A 26,877-nucleotide genomic window follows, 5' to 3' on the forward strand; every position below is an offset into this window, starting at 1 on the left:
TTTCCCTTGTTGCCTTGTTGACAATTCCCTCTCACACATAGCAGTGTCAACTTTTTGAGTCGTTGGTGTTTAAGACCTTTGACTCACAACAGCTGGAAAGTGCCACAATGAAAAGAAATGAAAAGACAGGGTTTTGTTGTCTGTGTGTGTCCAATCAGAGCTCATTTGCAACTACATCCACTCTCACAAACCCTCAATAAACACTATTTCAAGGCAATTTATATCACTGTTATGGGCATTGTTATATAAAAACAATTCCCCAGTCTAATATAGGTTTTATCCTCCCTGGAAATTAACTTGAGAACCAATAACATATAGATTAGAATGCATTTAAGCAAACAAAATAATTTGTCTGATGTTCTCGTACATAGCATAGGAGACAAAGACAACTCACTTCATCATTTTATTAATTTTATTTGTTTGATTGGTGAGGCCAAATGAATAAAACAATATTCCCAGATTCATTAACTGCTTTGTTGTAGCTGCGAAAGAGGGCGGTGCCATTTGTCACGGCCAACTGGACAGTCTGCAGTCTTTCTGAGAGCCACAAGGGGGCGCAAACACATCAGGATATCCTGTCCACACTGAACAGGCAGCAGACTAAAACATGGAGTTGCAGTATTTCATATCAACATTCATTAACACATACAGATGATTGGTGAGTTATTGTTTTTTGTTTAATACACATGGGGGAGACATATATACTCATATCACTCATTTACCAATCAAATCTTCACCCAGAGATGTATCATTAACTCAGAAGAACATTCATATGTGGACTGTTTATTATTGATTATCGAGACAGTGACAGACAAAGAAAGCATACAAATACTCGTCGTACCGTCAGATGTATTTAAGTACATGACAAACCGTGTATTATCTCCCTGGTGTACAGTACACCCTCACAGTTGACTCATCCACAATATTTTCCATCAACAGTTGCCCCCTTGGGGGCAGTAAATAAATAGTAGTTCTATTCCTAGTTCTTGAGTGGGATTGATGTAATGAGGATTTCTCCACCAGTGTTTCTCACGTTCATTACATCCTCAATGCTGGCCATGGCGTGGGAGTGAGATGGGATGGGGTGTTTAATGGCTCCAGGATAGATTTCTTAAGAGATAACCGTGAGGAACGTAAAGGGTTGTGCAAAAACATCATTTAAAGTGGCAGTGTCGTAAAGGACTTGAAACCCTAATACTTTAGGTCTTCTCTGAATGTTGACCTTTAGTCGTCAAAGTTGTAGCAAGCTCAATTTTTAGATTGGTCCCCAAGTATGTTCGCATAATTCAGAATGTGTTATTAATGATATGATTTGGTCCCAGATCATAAAATGTGTAATGTTACGTCTGGTGAAATTTATCAAAGGCCAATTCTCTGCTTTTGGCTTGTTAACTGAATGAAGGATCATTTCCTGACAAGAAGCTTATGTAATTTGTTGGAATGTTTCATGTGGCTGGGTACAAATTGCATCCAACAATTATTTATTTTACCAAATCACTGCAGTCATCAATCAGATGCCATGTCATGTCATGGCCACAGAGAGTCACAACTTGCTATGCTGTGGTATTTTACACGTGTTTTGTATTTCAGCCAGCAGCCTGAACTAGATAGAAGGGAGGTCATTAGATGGAACAGACATAATGGTCAGCTATTTCAAGACCTTTAAATGGGGCTGATCACTAATGCACAGAACCCAGACCTCAAAAAGGTCAGCGATGGCCCATTTTCTACAAACCAACATGTCAGTGTCCCTTCAAACACACCAATTAACATCAAGGAAATCTCAGGCTGTCCTATTAATAGCAGGACTTGGATTTCAATGTGGAACTTTGCCGCAGAGCTCACCGCTGAGCTGGTGCCATTCAGGCTGTTGGAGTGCCTGATGGAGTGTCTGGAAATGAGTGTCAATCCTTTTCCTCTTGAGATTATTCTCTCTCAGGCACACTGAGTTAGTATTTAGTCAGTAGACTCTGACCTCCAGCCTTGGGTTTGCTCCCTCCTGGTTACATTTGTATGTGTGACAGAATATGGGTTTGATCATGCATAACTGTAACCATTAGAGGTAATGACTGCACCTAACAAGTCTTTGGAAAGCTTTTTTGAAGTCTTCATTAAAGATGGTGTAGATGAGGGGGTTGATCAGCGAGTTGAGGTAGCCCAACCATGTCAGAAAGTCAGCCATCTCCACTGAAGTACTGCAAGCGCCGCAGGTGTTGACGATCACCTCCTTGACAAAAAATGGCAACCAGCAGATGACAAATGCCCCTATTATCAACCCCAGTGTGGATGCGGCTTTGCGCTCCCTTGAGCCTGAGATCCGTGGTCCTTGGTAGAACTGGCTGCGACGTGACTCACTACGTGACTCGTGCCGGCGCTTCTTGCTTTGGAAAGCCTTTACGGATACGCGCATCCGTTCACGTGGAGGTTCCTCATTTGAGGGTTCAGAATACGACTTTTCTGGCGGGCTAATGGGCTCTGGATTTTGAACTCCACCATCGACATCGCCATCTCCAGCAGGATAAGTTGACGGGATCATGCTACCGTTGGTCATACACGAGTGACGACTAGCCCGGCTGGCCTCCCTGCGCATGTAGAGGGTTTGAGCGGCTCGGTAGATTTTGTAGTAGAGGATGAGGATGAGCAGCAGGGGGATGTAAAACGCTCCGAGGGTGGAATACAAGGTGAAAGCCATGTGATGGTGCATGATGATGCACTGGTCCTCTTGCTCCGGATCCTCGCTGTAATGCCGCCACAGTAGAGGGGGAACTGAGATGAGGATGGACAAGAGCCACACCACTGCCACCATCGCCCCAGCCCTGGCCCCCGTGCGCTTACGTGAGTACTCCACCGCATCAGTAATGGCCCTGTACCGGTCGATGGCAATTGCGGCGAGGTGCAGGATGGAGCACGTGCAACAGGTTATATCCACACCTAACCAGATGGTACACATGACCTGGCCCATGATCCAGGTCTCTTTTTGGATGTACATGATACTGAAGGGCATGACCAGCACAGCCACAAGCAGGTCGGTCGCTGCTAATGAGCAGATGAGGTAATTGGCAGGGTGGTGCAATTTGCGCGTGACCGCAATAGCCGTGATCACCAGGCAGTTGAAGAATGTTGTCAGGATAGCCACAACAGAGAGGGTCGTCGTGAGCAGGATCTTACTGGAGGGGAGTTTAGTGGTGTCCAGCGAGTCGTTACCACTGCTGTTTGTGGCAAACACCCCATCTGTGCAATTGGGGAAATCCATTCTGAAAGAGAGAGGGACAAGTTCAAAAAAATCCATTTCGGAAAAAATAGATAATTCAGATCTGGCATGGAACCGCATCAGTCAGTCAGATTCATTTGTTGCAAGAACTGTACTCCACTTCCACCTCTTCTGTTCCTGTCAAACATTCAAAGCTTATGATTCTGCTTTCTGCACTTCATACATAAAACATGTCAAAGGGGATGAAAAGAAAATATTCATTTTTTTTTTTCCAACTGCACTCATGGTCTTGATCACAGTCTGCCCACTGTAGTCTGCCACTCTCGAAGCAAAAAAATCTAGAGATCCTACCTGTCTATGCTGTAACGTGTTGCATCTAGTTGGTTGGTCAGCGTGCAGCAAACTGTCCGCTCTGATCTGTCCCGCCTGCCAGATCTGCCATCACATCACCTCTGCCACTCATCCACACCTGGAAGAGAGAGCGGGGAAACCAAAAAAGAGAGAGAAATTGTGAGTAAGAGGGAGAGAGAGGGAGGAAAAGGGTGGGATCTGAGATTGAAAAGTGAATAAGACTTACTTAAAAGCAACAAAGTAAAGCCAAGGACAAATACACCTACACACAAGAAAAAATCACTGCAAATGCGGTGAATAGTTTTTCAGAAGCTAATGTTTTCATGCCTGTTTGAGCAGCTGATGAAATTGAGTATTCACCCGTGTGACTTCTGTCGTCCCAGCTAGGGTCATCACTAACATGACAATCTAAATGCTGTTTCAGAGGCTTTTAAGACTCAGTGAGATTAAAATTTAGTAGACCATATTGTGGAATTTTTGCGATGAATACGCATTTGAAGTCATCACACTACATCAGCCAAAAATGTTCTGCGTCAGTTGCTCCAAACTTGAAACATCACTCCTATATGTACTTCATATCAGGAGTTAATTCACTGTCAGCTGCTGTGATCGAATCGAAAATGCTCAGGTGTGACTGTCATTGCGGCTCTCCTTCACTCGCCGCATTGCTCAGTATCCTGAAGACTAGAGTGGGAACTGTTGCTATAGAAACACAAGAAGTACAGTACTTTTTACTTAATGTGGTGATGGAGCAGAAGCTGCCAAACTCTGACTGTCTGGTCTCTGCTGAGACCGTTTCGATTCCCAGGCGGTAGGTCCAGGGGTAGGTGGGCGGGGGCGGCGAGGCTACACGACAACTGAATGAGATAAGAGATTTCAGTTCACTTAACCCGAACACATGGCAGAGCGGCTGCTAATGTAATTTACCATGAACACTTCCAAAGCCCCTTCTTGACAGAAATGGCTCTATATGGAGGAAAATGAGTGGTTTTACTTTTGGAACACAGCGAAGCCCGACTGGCAGGATATATATTACCATTTTATAAAATCCTCTACCTGGCATCAAATCTACCTACATTTGCTGTACAATACTGAGCACATTATGCAGTATATATGTAGGTGAAATTCACCAAGAGCAGTGCAGAGGCATGTGATGAGTATTGTTCCACTACTTCATTCAAGGTGTGGGCACCGGCCATCCCTAAGCCAGACTGAGTCACCTGACATATTCTACTGTTTATAAAGCAATCTGACACAGTGAATCCTTTGGATCATGACAGAACCAGAGCAGTGAATTCACAAGTTCTGTTTCTACTCATTGTTTTTCCTGTATGCACAATTTGGAGGAGATGAAACTTTTTGTTTACTCTCCAAGCTCACTGTTAACAGCGCCAGACCTTGTATAATAAAACAGCAGTTTTGGCCCATTAGTAAAAGGTTTTAAAAATTGATTTTTCAGGCTGGGTGCGAGAAAATGACTTCCTGAAGTGAAGTTTCACCAAACACTTTAATAAAACTTGGCGCAGGAAAGAGAAGAGAGCAGTCCATTACGCTACATTTGAAGCAAAACTAAATTCACAAACACAAATGGTTTCATAGCTATCGCAGAGCAAATTGATTTCCTCCTACAAAGTGGAGCAGTGGAGAGTATTTGTTTCTGAATACCTGTGATTTGAGACTTTGAGGCCAATAAATTGCCTTCCTCAGTGTTATGATGGAATTATACACCCCTTCCTATTTACAATTGAAAAAAAACCCACAGTACTTAACATGCAGATTACTTTTTCGCAGATAGATAGATGATAATTACTGCTGCACTTCAGTTGTGCTCTGTGTCAGTGCACTGCTGTGCATCTGGAAATACATAATTTCTCCGCATTTGTGCAGAAATGTATATTTAGATCTACAGTAAGGGCATGGCGGGGTGTTTTTATCCTGCATGCATGTACGTACAGTATATGCAGTGATTGGCAGTAAGCGGTAGCAGAGTCAGCCTGTTATTATGTGCAACAAAGAAATCATCTCCTTTTGTCTCGAAAATGCTCAAAAACACACAACTTTCTGTTCAAGGCTATCTGAGGGAGAAGCTTCAGCGAGCCAGAGTGAATCTGCTCCCCGCTCATATTCAGAGCAAAACCAGTGCCCTTACACGAATTCATAGCGAGCAGAGAAGGCTGCTTCATTCACTGACTGATGGCCACATTGTTTTAAAATTACACACTAAGTTTCAAGATTGTTTTTCATGACATCGCCACATTATTTTCTTCATTAATTATCTGGATATGGGTGATAAGAGATAATGACCAGCACGCTCCGATACCGTTCAGTAATTCTAAATAGGCTCCATGATCTGTCATATTAGTAAATTTATTCAGCAAAGAAATGCTGCATGATGATGCTGCTGCAGTGCGAGGTTGTGCGGATAACAATGAGGCTGACGGAACAGAAACATGTTGTAACGTTTCCCCTTATGTACAGAGATGTAGATCTGGGGATTGGTTTGATTCCACCCCTCGAGCAGCACCGCTCAATCACATCTGCAACATGTGAAAAGCGCCCTCAGACCAGCAGCTCGTCTTTGCCGAACAGACGCGCACATTCAATCTTCAGACGCGCTTCGATCTCTCTCTCCGTCCCTCCTCTCCTTTCAAGAAAGAGGGAAGCTGCATCTGTCACGTGGAGCACACTCTCCGAAACACAAAACGCTCTGGCCGAGGCAAGGACACCGAGCTGCCAAGTGTTGTTGTGAAGGAGGAGAGTTGTGAAAAAGCTGACTGACAGCTCTGGAACCATGCAAAATAGATGACTAACTCTGGCACCATGAGAGGGCACGGCAAACTCTCATTCATTCGCTGATCTATCTGCCTGTTCATCTGTTTTCATCTGCTGTAGCCGTCTAATTCGGTGGTCGAGGTGGCGGACAAATTTGGCCAGAAGAAACACTGCACGGGTACTCCCTGTAAGGTGATGAAATCTTGTTTTGTATCCTCTTCTAATTAAAGAGGAAACACATGTCACGCAAAGGTGCGCATTGCCAGGAAGAAATTAATTCCTGGCATGAAAGTGAAGACCAATTGTGTGCTGTTCTGGGGTAGAAAACTACCCAGCATTAAATTATGATTGTGATAAAGCAACACAATAAACTGCGTTTTCGTGGAACAGGGTGGTACGAATAAACAAAGTGCCGGTGACATATACTTAACATTTTCATAATATTCCAATGTTCTCTTGTGTCTTTCAGCTCCGATTAATTTTTAATCCCATTTTGACAGACGAGAGCACTAGAGGAGCAAAATGTAGCTCCGTATCAAGGAAAAAAAAAATTGACTACCAAAGCAACTCAAACAAATTATGCTATGTCCTGACTGCTGCTGTGTGTCTAATTTATAGTGACTCACACTTACTGACCTGCATTTCACCAAAGAGTAATATCACTCCCATCACAGTGAGCGGGCTGAAATCACTGTCACGTCCACTCCACAGCCACCCCTGCTCTCGCTCATTGAGCTGTGTCCTCGTTTCAAGCCTGACCGGATCACTTCATGCGTGTCACAGCCGGGGTTTCTCACGGCACAGGCGGATGCACGCCATGCTCCTGTCAGCTCTCCCTACCTGCTGCATGTAGATAGAAGTATTAACTGCCGAGACGTCCCCCCTCGAGGGCTCGATTGGAGGGAACTGGTTCAAGCGCTTACCCACAACTACAGGCGTTGTGATGCTGGGTACAGTACATACAAGTGTAGGTGATAATGGGCGACACAAAGTGGATAGCTCGCTCATCGAAATAATAATTGAATTTGTCAGCAAAAATAGCCGAGGTTAATTATCCTACAGCTGTTGAGTTGTGTGAAACTGCTTCAATTGCTGTAGGTGTACGCCACACAAATGTGGATGTTTCAGTATTTACCTGTTTCTGAACAATGCAATGTTCTGTCTTCGCATTCATGTGGGTGCCACTTGACGTGCACCATCCGTCCAAACACCGTTGTGGACCAAGCACACCCCCCCATGGCAGCGGCACTCCCTGATAGATAGCATTTGCCCAACCAGCAGGACACTGTGACACACCACATCACAAAAACTGCTCAGAAACGGTTCGAGGGACTTGACAAGGAGCCCAAGGCATCCAGATTCCCCGGATCCCCAATCTGATCGAGCACCTGTGGAACGTGCTAGAACAAGTCTAATCAATGGAGGCCCCCTCCTCCCCAACATCCAGGACCCAAAGGAACCTCTACAAATGTGCCAGTACCAGACACCACAGGACGCCACCAGAGGCCTAATGACCATGTCTTCACAGGTCAGAGCTGCTTTGGCTACACAAGGGCAACCTACATAATATTAAGCAGGTGGTTTAAATCTTGTGGCTGATCAGTGTATGTTTTTAGAGAAACCATTTCTCTCTAATGACCATTAAATCCTCTAATTCTTAGAAAACCAGACAGGTCAAAAAAACATTTCTTAACTAATTAAGGTGTTCTAAATACTTTGTATTCAGAGTTAAAAGAGAGACTATGAAAAAAAAAATGTCTTGTGTTTTTCTCTGTGTCTAATAATACATTTGTCTACTCCAGTGGACGTTATGCGGCAAAGGGCGTATTTTGACATTTGTATCAATTTATGCTGCATATTTACATTCTGCCTTAATTATGCAGTATGTTTTATAAAACAGCAATACTGAGTAGTTTATTTCATTGATATGCCCAACAGGCAGAATATAACCTCTGGCATATAATATTTCTGAATCACTTTTTTAAACATCTTTACACATCTCCTTCACAATAAATATTGAGAAAAGTTATTTGCATGATCTTTCACTTGTGTTAGAGAGAAAAAAACACAAACACTGAAGAAAAATATTACTTTGTGATTTTATAATATATGCATGAGAAGGTTAATGTTACATTTGCCTCCACTCCCTCAGTGCAAATATTGTTTTATTCACTTAAGATGTGAAACTACTTGAGTTGCACTGGAGGCTTTACATTACATACTGCACTATCATTGGTCAAAGAAGCTGTGATGTCACACAATCATGCTTGTACAAATATGCTTTAATGTCGTATTTCAGTAGCCTACTGTGCTGAACTGGATCTACTGTTCTATAGTTCTGAATGCTTATCTCTTGTTTCTCTTATTGCAGTTGGCTTACAGTTACGTGTCCCTGGTATCAACCTCGGACGTGAATGAAACTTCAAGATGGAAGCTGGCTGGAATTTTATCCAGTATAGACCTAAACTTCACTATTGTGTCCCTCTGGGCGACAGCTGATATATACATTCATTCATAAACTGACCCCCTTGAATGAGGCCACACACCACCGTACAAGGCAGACATTGCAAATCGCTCCTGGAGAGTTGGTGACGTGTAACAGTACAGTTCGTGTTCAGTATCTCTAATCTTGTGTCGGTGCTCTGCTGCTGTCGGATCATGTGGGAGCATCGTAGGAACAAAGTTAAAAAGGGTGAACATTTTAATAAGCGGAGAGAAATTGCACCACCAAATGTAAATTGAGTCCAGATCAGGATGACCTGTCCACGGCAGGCGAACCTATCAAAGCACTTTGTCAAAGCACTTTCTGCAAACCACGGATGTGTTGAAACGTTAGGTCCAGTTTTCTATTTTATATTGTGACATTTCTGTGCTTACGCTCTGGTTAGGTTTAGCCACAGAAACTACTTGATCAGGTTTAGGAAAACATTATGTTTTGGTGTAAAATACCTGTTTTTGTCACCACAAACAAGGACAACAAAGAACCCCAAAAAGAAGAAAGGGTCATTATGTAGCTAAATCTTGTTGTGGTGTCTGCTATATTTAAGTCTGTGGGAGAGGCATGGACAAAAACAATAAAACCCGAGATATCTCCGTTGTATGACTTCTGAAGACAAAATGCCTCTAAAAAAATTAGAGAAAACTCATCAAAGAGTAGGTTAACGACCAAAATGATTGACGGGTCTAACATTATCTTGCCCAGACGGAGCAAGTCCTGCCACATATCGCTGACGAGACTACAGTGACACTGCAAACAGGAGCCTTTTCCAAACAAGATTGAGGAACGAACAACATGTCAATTAAGAAAAAAAAAAAAAAACGTTGTCAACCCATTCTCTAAAATGTGGTCTTTCATTTTCTTCAACAGCTGAAAACACAGCCTGATAAAAAAGCAAGACTCTGTGACGTGATGAACCGTCTCGCTAAAAATACCTAGAGGTGTCACACATACAAATGTTGAAACGCAGTCTTGAACTGTGGTCACTGGCTTGACAGCTGTCTCGTCTGTCACTCCACCACCATCCCCTCCATCACCGATATCACAGATGTCAGATCACAAACATGTAATGTTACTGCGATGTGACACATATTAAAACATAGAAATTCCAAGTAGAAGTAAACATATCAGTGGTTTCAAGAACCATTAACTGGCACCATTTTATCCTGGTGAATAAGCTCCGGGTGATATCATCAGCGAGCACAAATACTGCAGCATGTGGTACAGCACATAGATAATGTGGAAAAAAAAACCCTCTGATTAGACATTCTCCGTAATTACAGGAAAAAGCATCCGCTCAAGCCTTTATCTAGCGAGCAGTGAATTAGACAGATTCTCCAACTGCTGCATGTATTTGGATCCACATCACAGTCCAGGTTTAATGCGACTTTAACTACAAATGCCAAAAGCAGTTTGTGTGTGTTTAAAATTAATGGGTATATTGTTAGCAGTGTCTGTCACCAACAGTTTCCTTCAGGCTCTGAGAAGGCACCCCCCCCTTCCACTGAGTGAGTCTCTTTGAAGGCAGCATGACTGGTTGCATGTTTGATCTGCGTCCTTTAACTTGAAGGCTCTGCATCCAGTCATCATTAAAAGACGCTGATTCACTGTTTACCCTGATTAAAGCCCCTGCAGGACTTAAACAGCTTTTTTTTTTTTTACTCCACGGCAGACGGCGATACATACATGGGCCGATAAATCAAAACAATCACTAAGCGCAAATAAACGGGGTCGGTAAGAGCTCCGCTGTATTGCCCTAGTTTCTGCTGGACATTGTGCCGGATATGCATGGAGTTGCGGGGATCCTCTCTGTGTGAAAAATTACCTTCCCCTCTACATCACTGAACACCCTGACAACACAACTGCTCAGTCCCACCAATCATCTCTGTGTCCTCATCCAAATCGCCACAGTTACTGGGGGGAAGCAGCAGTGCACAGATAGACTTCCATCGACTTCTGCCGCCTTCCAAGTATCACGCGGGTTAATGGAGACCCAGTGGGCCTCGCTGAAAGCAGGAATTTGTTTGACCGAACGAGAACACAGACCTTTTGGGTGTCTGTAGAGTGGTTTGTAAAAAGGCTTGGATTTATATATATATATATATATATATATATATATAGAGAGAGAGAGAGAGAGAGTCTGAAGTCACAAATGTCTGCCTGAAAGGATTGCTTTGTTTTTCTCTTCTCCTTTCAGTTCAAGACTGCAGATTTAAGAAACTTTACTGTCTGTCACATAGTGACAGAGAATTACCTCCGGTCAGGGCTCGCACAATATAAAATCACACAACAGTTCAAGGCACGTGTGCAAAGCTCCATTAAAAGAGTAGTGTCTATTTAAAATGCACAATGAAAGAGTCTTAGCCAGAGGTACTCTGAGGTTGGCTGAAACAAAGTCTGCTCAACTCTTGCCTCCGCTTTGTTTTTATTTTACAATTTGAGCATTTATTAGAGCTAAAGGCTCTTGTAGCAGTTTTTTTTTTTTTTTAACTTGTTATGGTTGTGGTTTTATCAGCCAAAATGCTAGTGCACCCTTCTCCCGCTGTGCTTTCAAAAGGTTATTTCTCCCGTCAATCTCCCAATTTCACTCTGAAACAAATCAAATGACAGGGTCTCGCTATCTCGTGGAATGTATGCCGTCGCATCCGGCGATCCGACCAAGAGGCAGAGGTGAGAGGTGTGCAAACGCCTCCGTTTTTACCTTGAAATAAGAGCTACAGAAATATGTTGATGGTACGGCATATTGTAATAGGTTGAATGGTGTCTGCCTGTTTCTGCATTGTTGTGATGATGATGTAGTTAGTACCTACATTACGTCTGACAAATTGTTACAGACCTGTAATTTGTATTTACCACTGCAATGGACCAGAGTTTCTGTAAAGACAGATTGCTTAATGGATCCACAAGGGAAATTTAACTGTCACAGCAGTCAAACAAAAGATGTCAGCGAGAGCTACTGCGACACGCTGCCACTAGTGCGACGCCATCTTGATCTTCTATGGTGTTTTTCTAAGGGCTAAAAACACTTGTTGCATTCACCAATACATTCAAATACTGATGTTAGAGGGTGCCATGCAAGTCAGGAGCAATTTGGGGTCGCTTAGATACTTCGACATGCAGCCGGGAGATCAATTGGCCACCTTTCCGATTACTGGACGTCCCGCTGTACATCCTGAGCTACAGCCGCCAAAGCTGTGAATTAAAAACTAATAAACTAATTTCACCCCTCACGTCCTTTATCCCAATAATCTGTGGAGCAGAATTATATGCTGCTGCTTGTGGTCTTTTCACAGCGTAATGTTGGCAGGTATGCACAGTATGACAGCTGGGATTTAAAACATACTTCACAATATGTTAGTGCATTTATTTTTTACCCGCTTATTCATACGCCGTGAAACCGCATAACGTGTTATTTATCTAATTGCGGCCCAGAATGTGTTTTGACACCAGCCTGTTTATCATTTAAAGGTACAAACACTTTTGTCATCAATTACTGTGAGCTCCTGGAGCAGGAGCATAAATATATTTGCACATTTTTGTAGCTTGAGGCGAAAGCAAAGGAGGGGAGTGTAGCCTGCCATACAAAGGTTTGCCTTAAGCACATAATGCAGTCTCAGGGTTTATTTTACACAGTATGTACAGCCTTTTCACAAAAGAAGGATAAATATCAGTATATAAGGTAAGTTATATGGACATGACTGGAGTGAATATATTTCTCTGGGAATAGTAGAATTTGTTATATTTTTGACTAGCAGCCTCGAAACTGAATGTAATTTGGAGATGAATTTGTTTTCAGAAGATGAAATCTGACACGTGACCTTTGGGAATTTACACTTCAAAGAAAAATCTGTTCTGTTGCCAGGAAAGAGCAGAATCCATTCCTCTCCAGCTAAGGGGTTAAAGAGCCACGTGATGTTTTGAGTTAATTAGTGTATCGTCTAAATATTGAATATTTAGCGGGTCTGCGGTTACAGCTGTTAAGGTCACTTATCACGCGGTGAAGAGGGGAAAGGTATCAGCCCCGTGAAGTGAAATTCCCCTGGAGGGGAAGCCGGATTCAATAACCTCGGAAGCAAACATCGGCAGCCAGAAAATCTTACTAAACGAGCAAATTGTTTGCCTCTTTAGACTGCGTGGCCCCGTAACACTGAGGCGCATCAACACAAGCTGCCAGATCCACAGCAGCCACATACCACTAGTTAATGAAGTTGTTTTTGGCTAATGCGTTGGCAAAAATATGCCTCTGTGCAAATTATCATTCATTTGGAGATGTGTTCTGGCCACCTGATGACTGAGGTGTGATAATCATTTAGTTCTGCTTTGGTCCCAGCCGCTCTTAAGGGAAAAATATGGGAGTCTTTAGCTCTGCCAGATGCTCCAACATATTCACCGTCTAGCTGCTAAATGTTGCTGTCAGCTGCTCTAGCGCTGGGCTGTTAGCGTACAGTGGAGGTGGGCGGCGTCACATCCTGTCTTCGAAAACAGCTGCGATCAACCCTGTCTTCTTAAAATGACATTTTCTTTTCTTTCTTTTTTTTATTTGCAAAATGTTGACCATCGAGCGTATTTTATTTGCTCCCCTACAATATCCACTCTTGAAGCAACTGAAGCTCGGTTAGCAGTTTAACTTTTGTTTTGTTTTGTAGCTGAAATCTTACAGCAGGCGGAAGGCTGGTTGAAAGTCAAGGTGCTTTTCCATTCAATCGCCACAACTTCTTCCCTCGACTTTTGTGCTGCAGCATGTATGGATGTCACATTTCCATTGTTTATTGCTTCTTAAAATCAGTTTTGGCGAAGAAAACTCACAAAAATACCCTGTTTCATATCTGTATTCAGATTATGCAGGAAGCTGCCGCAGCTTATCGTGGTACTAGTGACAAATTGTGTCGTCTGTCACCATACTGTTTTTCTCTTGCTGTTTGCCCCCCATACATATGTCTGAGTTTAGCTGCCAACAAATCAACATACATGTAGTAGTCATGGGAATTCCATCTCTTCATAGCGATCCAGATCACGTGGCTTGGCTCAGCATAAAGAAACCAGCTCTCTCGGCTCCCTAACGCCTCTTCACTTAGTGCCACTTCTGACTTTCACAGTTCAGCCAGAATGTGCTGACCTATGATGAGTATATCCACACATACTGTATATGATAATTCTACATAATTACATGGTATAAAAAAATCTCAAATAAAAAAATAAAAACCCTAAATACTGTAAAAACATCAAACAAAAGAGAAAAGAAAATGGCTCTCATCATGTCACAAATCACCAATATGTAGGTTATTTAAATTAATGAAATAAACAACAACAACAACAAAAAAAACACCAGTCCTGTTTAGTCTTGACCTTCAAAATGAAAGCAAAAGTCTGAACTGAGTGTAAATAAAAGATGCGTAACTCTTAATAATTTGGGTGGAAATCAATAATGCAAATAGAACAGGGAGCGGCTGGAAAGATACAAGTTAAATTGCACTGGGTATTGCATCTTGACCCGGTTGTGTATATCGCAGGAGGAGATGAAAAATACAGTGACAAAAGGATAAAGCGACTGACAGAAACAGGACAGATTAAAACCAATGAAAAAGCCATGGGAGAAAAATCAGAAAAGCCTCCTTATGGCAGCTGATTTGAAGGGGGAAGAGAGTGAGTGCCGTCCCCCTTTGTTCGCAAAATGACCAAAACTGCACCCCCATTGTTAACCTGCCGTACCCACTTTCCATCATCAAGCAGGGAGTGCGGGGGCAGAGGGGTCTTTTAGTTGAACATGTAAGTCTTGTCTGCCTGAGTCATTGATCCTCTATGTGACTGAGGTGGTGCGAGTCAGAATCATCGGCGCTGGAACAACAGCAGCCCAACTGTGCCGCGTTTGATGAATCCATCGCGCTGTCGTTGGTGCTGAAATTGTAATTGGGCCTTTTTTTTTCTCTCTGTCCCACACTTGTGTTACTGTGTATGTACACTTTATAGAGTAGTCTCACCTTTGTCATCAAAGGAAGGTAAGCTAACCCCTCCCCTGATCCTCCAACTGGGCCATCCTCCATGTGATCACCTACTGCTCCCTTGGCCACTGACATAAAAAAAAAGATCACTATTGACTCTTGGTCACGAAAGGGATGCAAACCCACATACTCTGGAAGTAGGGTCCAGTGTATCATACATCAAACCACCATGACCAGCCCCTAACTCTGATTCTTCTTACTCTTTTTACCACTGCACCAGTGGGGAGCACATTTGATTGATGTGTGTTTGTCAGAATCATGTGTGATGAGTAAGAAACAACTGTCCAGGTGTAATTCACACTCATATTTACATGACGCACTTTGTGTATGCAAACAGGAGTTTGGAGTGTCCTTAGTAAACAACTTTGCGTGCCGAATGTGATTTGCATAAACAACCCCCAAACGCACACAACCAAACATAATTAGCCACAATACTGACATTAATTAGCCACATGAATCAATCCAAGTGCACCTCATGCATGGTTCCTCTAACCAGTGGGAGCTAATATCCTCTGCCGATACTCATTTCCGCAAGAGTTAAGCTGTAACGAGGGCACCTTAGTGTAAATGGACTAGGTGGAGGCAATCACGCAAGCTGATGGGAGGTCCATGTGAAAAAAAAAAAACGTGGAAATGCAATTTTTTTTTTTTTTTCTGGTGCCCTTTAATGGCATGGCCTTGCTCTTCGCTCTGTGTTACATCGACATCAAGCAGCAACAGTACGAGAAAAATCCACTGCTGTCCTTGAATGCATCAGTGGGAAGAGTTAATGTTTCACTTGGAAAAGGACCCATCTTTTCAGTAAATCTTCTCGCAGTTGTTTGTGCAGAGCAAGGTTACACTGACGGAGGTCACTCTGGTAAGAGATGTTTTAATTAAAGTGATGTTCGAAAATGGACTGTCCCAGGATGAGAGCTGGGTAATAAAAAACAAAATAAGAAGCTTCTTGCCGCTCTTTCATTATGTTATTGTTCCAGGTGGATCCACGTGCGAGAGGGAGGCGGCAGAGCGCATGTGATTCGACGGGATTGTTGCTTTGTGGCATGTATTAGTGACATATAGATAAAACCTTCAGATAGGCACATTAAATTACTGAATCCTCTTCGGATGTGCTGCTGACTCACGCCGCATGCTCTCCGCAACAGATGAGTGATTAAAACCTGCAAGGTGACAGAAAAGATAGACGAGTGCAGCAGCTTGCAGCTTCAGAAGTGAAACGTGTTTGCCCAAACGTAGCTGCAGGGGCTGAATACATCAAAAATGACCAATTGAATTATGTTATCAGGTGTTGTGATTACGGCCTTTCAAATCTAATTTTTGCTCAGCAGGTATTGAGTCCAGGAACAAATCCCGGTCCATTAGCCTTTGCTCTGCTCATCACCGACTGCTGATAAAATGCACTGAGAACGTGCCTCACATAGATGAAAAGCCAGGCAGAGGAGCTCAGGCGCTGTGCTCTTCGCGTCGGTATGTTTTCTTCAAATGTTAAGTCGGCTACAAATGACTACACTTAATGCCTGGGATACAACCTGTGGTTAATGCGAGCTTAAGACAAGGTCACGTCTCTCTCTGTGAGATAAAACAAACAAGTCCACAACTGTTATAGAGCTTTTATTCTCAAATGGCCGGATCTCGGTTTTACAGACCCTCATCTTGGACTTGTACGTTTTCTGAGTTACTGTTTAGTAAGTGGTTGGACTCTGAAGGCTGAACCCTAAAGCTTGGGTGAACTATCACTTTGAGTAAAGATTAAGGGCCCGTAAATATAAACATGATGCAATGATATGTATTGCTTGCTTTTCTTCAAATTCAGCTCTACCACCCTCCAGCACCCTGAGCTAACTCATTAAATAATTGAAGTCTTTACCTTGAGAACATTTCTAAATTCTGTCTACTCTGAAATATGCTGAATTCATATCAACAGGGAATTAGAGACACAGTAATACAGTAGGAGAAAATGTTGTAAATGTGAAAATGAATGTAAAGTCACGTTACTGTAGTGAATGACACAAGCCGAGGAGGTGAGTACAGATTTTTGCTCAATAAAAAGTTCAATAGCATGTGCTCATGCATACAGTTCTTATTTCCAATGGCACGATTCGGCAAAAATAATCACTTCAGACTTGAACTGGTCGCTGAATTGTTAGTGACCTGAAGTGGAATTACTATATATTGCACCAGCTTTTAATATTATTGCAATCCAGTGAATGAGTATGTCTGTGACTTATAACTTAGCAGGCGGGTCTTCCAGAAATCCAATTTTTAACAAGTGGCAAATCTGCCTGTCGGCTAAAATGATTTTTACATAGTCCAACAATAGCATATAACGTATGTCCTCTTATCATCACATTGTTAGACTCACTAAGACTCTTGTGCTGTTGTTTTAATCGTTTCTATAAAGACAATGACAAATCTGAAATAGCCAGAAGAGCTTTTTTCTGATTAAGTCTTGGATTAACAATGAGGGACAAAAGCTTCGGAAATCATGTTTTACTCCCCAGCCACTTCCAAATGAACCAGAAGGAAATTCACAGGTCACTATAGAACAGGGGTCACCAACCTTGTTAAGACTGAGGGCTACCTTAAAGAAAGATAGTAATATGGATGGCCTAAAATAACATGTTGATGGCACAGTGGCTTGTAACAGGGTGAATGGTGTCTCTGTCTCAGCCACTCTGCCCCTCGTCACTTGTTTCTGCACTATGTAACTTCAGTGAGAAGGAAGGATCACAGCATTACAATTTTCCAGGTGAAACTCACACTCCACAGTTGACTGATTCCTAAATCCTGCCCCCTCCTAGTTTATGTTGCTAAGTCAGACAAGCTGTAGTTCTTTCATGAGGCAGAACCAACCTTTTAGGAATTTTTGGTGTTGGATTACATGCATCAATCCTCAGCTGGCATGAAGAAACGATCCGTTACATCTCTTTTGATAAGTGAGCAGTTTTGTGTGGTTCTTTTAAAACATGCGCAAACAGGTTAGCAGGAACACGCAATACTGTATACTGTATCTCATCAGCTCATGTTCATTGGTCACTGGAGATAAAGGAAACCCTTCTATTCCTGTCATTGATTTAACCTCCCTCTCATGTTAATTTGTATTCAATTCTACTTGGACTTAAAGATAGCATCTGAGTGACAGTTACTCGTGGGCTTCCATACTTCTAAACTTGCAAAAATGTGAATTCATTAAAAAAAATAATAAATAAATAAATAAAAATTGACCAAGCACTCAGTCAAAACTTAAACCAATTACAGATCCCATTAAAATGATTTTGGCAATGACCGAATGATCAAATAAAATAAAGAGGGAGTTGGTTAATGGATGCTGCTTGTAAATCCAACGTAGACCGAGCCAACCCTTTCTGGTCAGAGCTTCAATTTCCGTATGGTTGAATGATGTCAGGCAGTGTGCTCACAAAATGTTATTGATATTAAAATGCTCATTAAACCACAAATCCTTTCCTAATCTAATGCTGTCCAATGCCTAAAACAATGTTGTCCATCCATACCAGTAACTCAGCCCGAACCAAACCTTTATTAGTTTGGATTTCAGCTTGGATTTTCCATCGATGATGTTTGGATTTTCTGTATTTCACACATCGTTTAAGTCAGCCAATGGCCAATGTATGCATTTGTTGGAGTTCATCAGATGTGTCACATCAGCTGGCAAAACATACATTTGTTCAGTAGCACCACAACATACAGGTGGTCTAGTAGCGAGATGATTTGCTATTCCAGACCACGTCTCTCTGTCACAAGCTCAAACTGGCATTAAACTGAGGCTATACTGAGTGTAGCTCCTTCCCAGTATAGATTAAAAGAGCAATAAAACTGGGCCTGAAGAGCTCAGGGGACGAAACCTGAAGGAGATTCGCACTTGAGCCGAAGCGAAACAGACAAATCTTTAGGGAAGACAAGATGGAGGTCTCAGATTTTCATCTATATCTCTTTCAAACACTCTCATCCCCCAGAACACACAAGACACCAGGAGCTTATTGCAATAGTTTTCGTCCGTCGGATCTATGACATACATGACATACACATTGAGGCCCATACAAATACTCATGCAAACAGCACCCTGCCTGCATCTACAACCCTCCCACACACACACACACACACAAAGTTAACAGCTTTGAAAGTAACTGGAACGAGTCGTTCAGGTCACTGCAAATTCTCATTGGATGAGTAATCGACAAGTGCTGCACAATCAAATGCATTTTTTACACGTGTGAATCAGCCGAGGCACTGAAACTTGCCGCAACAATTTCGCAATTTCAGATCAAGTAGGGCTCATTTATCAGGCATTCAGGATTGATCTGACCCTCCACGGTCGATGAAGAACTCCTGAACTGACTCATAAGTCCTGTGCCGGTCCCCCGGCAACCAAAACTGAGCCGGCATGGAATGAGTGAATAATTGGAAGTTGTTCCTGACCCAAACTGCAGAGGGCCACTGGGAATAGCCTCTGTGAAAATCTGTATTCAAAACTGTTGGTCCTTTTTAATAGGAGAGCCACTGAACTCCCTTTTTGGAGTGCAGCACTTTAAGTGCCCATCATCTGAGGCTGAACTTGCTGATATTTGTCTTGACTGAGGATCCCAAAAGTCACCTAGCAATAACCCGACATATAAACTTTGATCTTAAACACTCTTTCATACAACGACTCAATTTGTCGTGTATGTGCAGTTTGAAACTTCAGGCTCAGAATCATGAGCGTGGACGGTTTTGTGGTGAATTATCAAAGCAAGGAGTGAGAATTTCACCCATCAGCTTTCATTGATGTCCAGTCTGTTGTAAGTGCAGAAGCCCCGAGACGAGTCCTCTGTGCGGGTCCTATTTTAATGGCCACTTTACATAAAGGCATATGCTGCATGTAGGCAGACTGAGTGATTGTATTTCCATTCTGACAAATTGATTTTCTTTTCTTTTCTTTTTTTTTTTTGCCATAGCAACACGGCCTACAGGATGGCGAGGCTGGTTAGCTGGTTGGTCAGTCTGTTCTTCAAAAGCAGCAGAAATGTGGATCTCTTCTGTAACTAAATTTGGAAAACACAACTGCTGTATCTCTAGCAGCTCTCGGTACGCACAAGCTACTCGATGCTTGTTGTTTCATTCTGGTGGGGATCTATTATTAATAAAGACATCAGAACTTGACAGATGGGAACGCAGTTGCACAATGTAAATATGGAAGCGAGACAAAAACTGCTCTGTTCGCTCTTGTTAGCAGCTTCGCTTCGTGTTGTTAATTGCATAGTTTCACAGATGAGACATGAGTTGTATCAGTCCAGAGATAAAGTAGATTTACTCCAAACATTCTGATGATAAACTGGAGAGAGACTGCCCTCCTGAGAAGAAGCATCATTTGTTTCAGCCAGCGACCCAAAACAACATTTGTTTTATGTTCACTGAAAAAATCCCCCTGGCGGAAGCAATGGAGGAAGTCAGATGACATTAAAGAGCAACAAAGTCTAGGGAGGATGTCGGGGTCGATGGATGAATCAGCAGGACATTCTACTTTTAACATGAGAAGGAGGGACGGTTGTTTGTAGTTTCCCATCAACAGGCAATTTTTCTCTTAATTTAATAGCATGGCAACACTGTAATTATTGCAATTTAATTATTACACTGAGGTTGAAGACCCCCTTAAATCAATAGATACTCTAGTTATTTTGTCCCAAATCACAATGTTTCCTCAAACTTCACAAAATTCTTATTTTAATCCAAATCATGATCTTTCCTTCAACCTAACAAAGTTGATTTTGTGCCAAAACGGAACCAAACCTTAACCAAACTCCGCCACCAATTTGGAGGACTAGTTGACTAGAATTATTTTAAGAGTTAATGAGGAAAAACTGAATACACCTTTAGTTTTGGTATTCATCAGTAGAAGAGTAGCTCCCACACAGGTTATCTGTAGCATGGATTGCTGATCCAAACGTGTTGGGACCCAAAGGACTGGGTTGGGACTGACCAAGATTTATAAAATGATGTCCGGGTGGGTTTCAGTCGCACCACCTGACACAGTGCTTTTAATTTCCCTCTGAATATTTGCTGTAAAAATAACTACATTTAGTGTAAAAGAATGAACCCTTTATATTTACACCAAGAGTGCAATCTGCAACCTCAGTGCTAGATGCCGTTAGATTGTACATGCTAGACCTTTAAGCCTACTGAAACTGGTGTTGTTTATCCATCACAAATGTTTGCTCTGGTGAATCCTACAGAGCTACTGAAGTTTACCGACAAATGTGTGATTGCAAGACTTCACTTGATGACTTGAGGCCTTTTGTAACTTGTTTCGCCGTTATTGTTACCAGTTGTTTAAGACTTCGCTGACTTGAGGCTAAAAGCTTTTTTGTCTTTCAAACAGAAAAGTTTTGGGAAGTGGACTGGACAGATTGCTTCGGGAAGAAACGTTCCTATATGGCACTAAAGAGGAACAGAGGGTATAGAATGGATAGATGGGTGGATGTAAAAACACATCTTCGTTCCTCCATTCCACCCACAAGGCAAACTTTGCATCTTTAGCCCGTCTGCTAGTGAGGCTTTAAGACGAGCAGAAATATAAGCACAGGATGTTCCTCATCCCACCCAACACTCTTCTTTTGTGAAATGTAACGTACGCGGCAGCCTCTAGGCTCCGCTAGCGGTGCTGTGGGCTTTTACTCTGGTTCCATTAGGAGTCCATTTACGGTAAGGGGCCATCTCTCGAACAGGGGCCACTCTATTAGATGTGACCAGTAGATGGATGATCTCCTCAGGTCTACTCCAGCCCCTGCAGGTTATTCAGAGTTCAGTGGCAGTTCGCCTTTAAAAGTCTCTTACTGTTTAACCTAAAATTAATTTATGCTTAGAAGACAACATCAATGAAATAGGTGCTCCCTCCATCTGTCTCTTGTCCTGTTGCCGTCGCTGCTCTCTCACATCACACAGACACACAAACAAACTGGAATCCCTATGGCTGCGCTGCTATTGTTTACTCTATGCCATCTTGGATTTGAAGGCCTCTCAAATGTCTTCAAAGATGCATGAAGGAACAATGAGCGCTGTCGAGCATTTGCATACTTTTGGCGGCTAATGCTGGCATAAGAACCACTAATTTGAATTCTCATCTGTCATGGATTGGTGACAATTAATTAAAAATTGATTCCTGAAGGCTGTGGGCCTGTTTTGAGGTAGCTGAGAAGCGTTTATGCAGTTGCATTCACAATAGGCAGCGCTAGCAGTCACATCAGGGAAACAGAGAGCTCAAATAGGCCCATTTTCATCATCTGACAGGAAGAGGTAAGCCGCGTCGAGGCATTTTGATTGAGGCGCTCACCTCATTTGATATGTCAGTGAAAAGCTGTACATCAGATGTCTGTCTGGGCTTTGTCAGTAGCCCGGGGAAAACAGAAAGACATGGAGCAGACCCTGAAAGGTCTGTTCTTAAAATCAACATAAGGAGAGATTTTTATGAGGAAGCCGCTCGTCTCATCGATCAAATTAGCGTGCTAGGACCGTGAGGGCTGCACAAACAGCATTTGTCCTTATGATATTACGTGGTAAAGACAGACAGCTCTCCCACGGGAGTGGACAAAGTGAAATTTAAGAGTAAACACTGCTCACTCTCAAAGAACATAAGGCCCTCCGCTTTGAGGGGTTGTTGCATTATTTAATATTATCAGGAGTATGAATTGCTAAAAGCAGAAACCTCCATTTAAAAAGAGAAACAGAGGGGCTACTTAAGAACATTGAGCTGTGTAGGTTGCACCAGACACATTCAACTACAGATATTATAAAAGCCTTTTACGTTCAAGCAAAGTGTTATTTCTGATCAATAAACCATCAGTTCGCCACTAAGATCCAACAAAACACATTTACCCAAGCACCCAACTCCTTCGTAATATAAACCGAGAGGAAAACTCCTGTAATAAATAAGCAACAATGTCTCCCACACCTTCAGACTGGCTCATCTACAGTATTTAGTTTGCAACTTGCATGTCACAGGTTATAATTTCCTATTTGCAGTTTGTGAAACATTCATAGCACAACGCAAGAACACCTAGTTAAAAGGCGATTCGGTTGCTGCATTCAGCTTTTTCTCACTTACTTTTCTCTCGTTTCCCTCTGGCACATATTGGTGAAAAAAAAAATGCTGCTCAAAGTTCAATTAAATCACCTCTCAGGATTTCTCAAATTTTCAGCTACAGTGACTTTCACTTTTCCGGGTCGACCATGTGCAAATATTGATGTCACATGCAAATTAGCATAAAGTCGTGAGGATGCTTTTATCCTTTCTCACCTGGACTCCTGTAATGCACTCTGGGAGAATCAGTGGAGTGGAAAGCTTTTTGGAATCCTTGACATGTGTTGCTGTTTTTTAAGCGCTTTGCCATTTTATGTTTTAATATTTTCTGTTGCCGAATGGTCTCTTAGTTTAATTTATTTATTCATTTATTTTTTTACACGTTTTGACTGTTGTTAGTGCTTCTATTTTCTTTTGCTTGCTGTTTATTGTTCGTGCTGTTGTTTTTTCCATGCAAATCATTTTCTGACCCCTTTTAAGTAAAATGTAATAAGGATTATTATTACTACTAAAGATGTGATGGTGCTGCAGTTTAAAGATAAAAGTAAGCAGTAATAATGTTGTTACTTTGTTACTGGCTGACATCAAACGTGTCATCGTATGGGGTAAGTAAAAGATAGATAAGGGTAAGTCCACCAATTTTCACACATGAAAGCAACATTGTGCAACTTCTTTACCTTAAAATAACAGCTTAAAATCATGTTGATTGTACAGAGTCTCTTTATAAGTGAATAAAAAATGTAGATTTCTACATAATGTTGCTTTTAAGTGTGTTAACAAGTCTTGGTAGTATTACTGCACATGAGGAAAAAATAGTATAAAGCCTTCTGTGGCTCCAGAGGAAGCTGCATGCAATCTGATAACATTGCCTCCAGTGATGTCACTCAGTGGCTAAGCTGCATTGTGGGTAATGTAGGCACCATGTTTTGAAAATGAAGGACCATGCGTGGAATAAGAAAGGTGACATAATCTTCAAACTGACCAACAGTGCTGTAGAAGTGCAATGCTGGACCAAGGGACTGCCGTTCAAACCCTGGTGCCTACATCACCCACAATGCAACTCAACCACCAGATGACACCACTGAAGGCTTTCTGCTGCTTTTTTCCACATATACAGTCGTACTCCTCAAGACCTGTGGACACACTTTAATGTGCAGAAATTGGTGGAGTTGACATATTGACATATGACACTGTATGGAGATATCCATTTAAGCTAGTGTGCTAACCAGCTAGCCCAATGGCAAATAACACCATCATATTCCTCATCTGGGCAGAGGCAGCTAACACCGTCAATAGCGGCACAGTTAAATTTGCTTACTAGCTAATGACAGCTACAGTTAGCAGCAGTTAGCAGTTACTCTGGTGATATGATTCCATCTGTTTGTTTGGCGTATGAATTTGAAATGTTTCCAGTTCTTACATGTTGCATCTTTAATGTATACAATTAGTGTTCTCACCCACCCGTTAAAGTTGTATTACATTGTATGAAAAAAAATGAGATGCAAATTCAAGGACATTTGAATACAAATAAGAATAAGACACTTGAGGCATTTAACATAATACAACCAACAGTTACTGCTACATGTTTGTATCTAATCCTGTCTCCGAATTTGGATAAAATTACCGTCTAATATTAAACATAAATAAATCATCCCTAACAGTTCTACTCGATCAGGATACTATTAAATCTGTGTTTGGTATCGCTTAACAGCCTAAGTCGCAGCATCAGTGGAGAAAAAGTGGTACTGGTGGATCCCCACATAAAAGCCCTCTTGGCACGCTCCTACAGGATGAGCCACACTGAATAGTCGCTCCTCGGTGGCCTCATATCATCTGCAGCTACAACGTGTCCTTGATTTGACTCTGCTACTCATCACTGGTGTCCATTATTTTTCTTTCCAAGATAACTCCCCCACTGTAATTAAGTACCATCAGTAAATGTGTCTCCTCGGCTCAGAAAGGAGCCCGGCCCGGAGACCCCCTTCAATATTTCACGTCGTTAAAATGAAAGGGGCCTTCAGTGCTGTCCTCTTGCTGCAAAGAAATTGTTGGCTCCATTGTGCATACATTAAGAAAACAGACTTTGAGTGCCGGAACTCTGGACATATCCTCGAGGGTATGCCCATATTAACACCGCATTTCATTGCCAGTGCAGGAGGTGGCGTGTCATTTATGTAGATGGAGGAGGTTGGGAGGTCGAGGTGGTGGACGGGGGCGTCCAGCTGCCATGCAGAAGACCAGCGAGCCCCTCGCCCTTCTACCAATTATAACCACAACCTTTGCCTAACCTGCATCTTCAAGTGTTTTTGTTGCATAATTAGAGGTTTTTTTTTCCCAAACCTTCCCTATGCTATAATTGCCACGTGCACAAACCGAAGCAAGCAGGAATTCTCGACAGATGTTGGCAACGGACATTTAAAAAAAACATTGCTATTGAACGTAATCTGGCGTTTCGCATAATCGTCCAGCGCTGGCATCCTCCCTGCATGGACACACACATGCCCACAGTCAGATGCGTCCTGGGGAATGCACAAAAAATAAAAAAAGCCTGCAAGTCACTCACCCCTGTGATCCCCCCACTGTCTCTTTATCGCACCAGCCCAGTTCGACACTTAATGAATCCTGCACAGATGCTGCAACACAGACGCACTCCCCTCACATCCAGCGCTCTCCCTTTTTGTCAAATTGTTTCCACCCCACACACACACACACACACATACACACACACACACACACACACACACACACACTTCTCCCTCTTCTCCTTCTTGATCGCACTTCATACAACAATTGCAGGTTTGATCCTCCACGGGTTGGTCCAGGGAAAGCTTCTCTATAGTAAGTGCACCTGCTGCTGCTGCTGCTGCTGCTGGTGGTCAAAGGAGCATTTGATTGCAGCAAATAATTAAAAAAAAAACCCCAACCTCTACAAACCTGCCAGAATTCACCTGGGAATTCTGGCAGGTTTGTAGAGGGTTGGGTTTACTTTTTAATCAATTCCAGACCAGATGGGAAGTTCATTTTCTTCAGCAGATACAGTATGCGGACACAGTGGACACCCACAGACAAACATGCAACCTCTTGGGAGCCCTTTCGCTCTCCAATACTACCTCCAGGTGAAGAGGAATCTCCTTACATCACTCCCTCATCCTGAGACAAGTCTGGAAACACCATCAAGTCGATAAAAAATCCATTTATACCATTAACACCTCTTTTTTTTGTGTCCCCTCCTTACATAATTAAAGTCACCATGTACATTAATCAGTCTCAGATCTGCAGGGGGAACACTGACTCCACAGACTCAGATGAATACAATGAATGAAAACATACAGATCTAAAGATGCATTATGTTAAATTCTATGGGATCAACCAAGACTTTTTTCCTCCTATGTTTAAATAAATAAATAAATAAATAAATAAATAAATAACTAAATAAATAGTTATGCTCAGCAGCGCACAGGTGAAGGCAAAGTGAGGTTCATGAACCCCACAGCTGATGGACGAGAGATTTCCGAACGCCAATTAAGATGACAACACGATCACGTCCCATCAATTAAACCTCAGTGCTGCACACATGACACAGAGCGCCCCTCCGCAAAACTACTTCCCAAAAAATTCGCCCCATTAATTCTCAAACTGCATTGACAGCCCCCGTCTCTCAGTAAAAAAAAAAACCCCAAACCCCGCCAGGACATTAACTCACCGGGCTCCCGTCGCAGATATTAAATGACAGAAGACACCAGGCAGCGGAAGAAGAATATTACATTCCCTGTTAGTGTCCATTCACAGCCCAGCGACGCTCACGCCGACACCCGTTCACTGTGCCGAAGCAAGAGGTGGGGGGTGGGGGGTGCGCGCGTCGCGGGAGCGCGCCTCTTGGCCACAGACAGAGCTCAGAGAGGTGCGTCAGTAAGGAGGAGGTGTGAAGACAAGATAAGAGTAATAACAGCCCTCCAGCAACCGAGGCTAATAAGAG

The 26,877-nt window shown here is 42.5% G+C and overlaps 1 protein-coding gene across 1 annotated transcript; it reads right to left on the minus strand.

Moving 5' to 3' along the window:
- Nucleotides 1-418: 418 nt before the first annotated feature.
- htr1fa (5-hydroxytryptamine (serotonin) receptor 1Fa) lies at nucleotides 419-26,735 on the minus strand. The gene is made up of 3 exons (XM_037108696.1): nucleotides 26,605-26,735; nucleotides 3,563-3,680; nucleotides 419-3,254 (listed from the first exon to the last, which is right to left on the minus strand). Exon 3 carries the CDS (start codon nucleotides 3,251-3,253, stop codon nucleotides 2,057-2,059), a length of 1,197 nt encoding a protein of 398 aa, XP_036964591.1. The 5' UTR covers nucleotide 3,254; nucleotides 3,563-3,680; nucleotides 26,605-26,735; the 3' UTR covers nucleotides 419-2,056.
- Between the last annotated feature and the right edge of the window lie 142 nt (nucleotides 26,736-26,877).

Source organism: Acanthopagrus latus, chromosome 9 (genome assembly GCF_904848185.1).
Source record: "Acanthopagrus latus isolate v.2019 chromosome 9, fAcaLat1.1, whole genome shotgun sequence".
In the NCBI taxonomy this organism is placed as follows: domain Eukaryota; kingdom Metazoa; phylum Chordata; class Actinopteri; order Spariformes; family Sparidae; genus Acanthopagrus; species Acanthopagrus latus.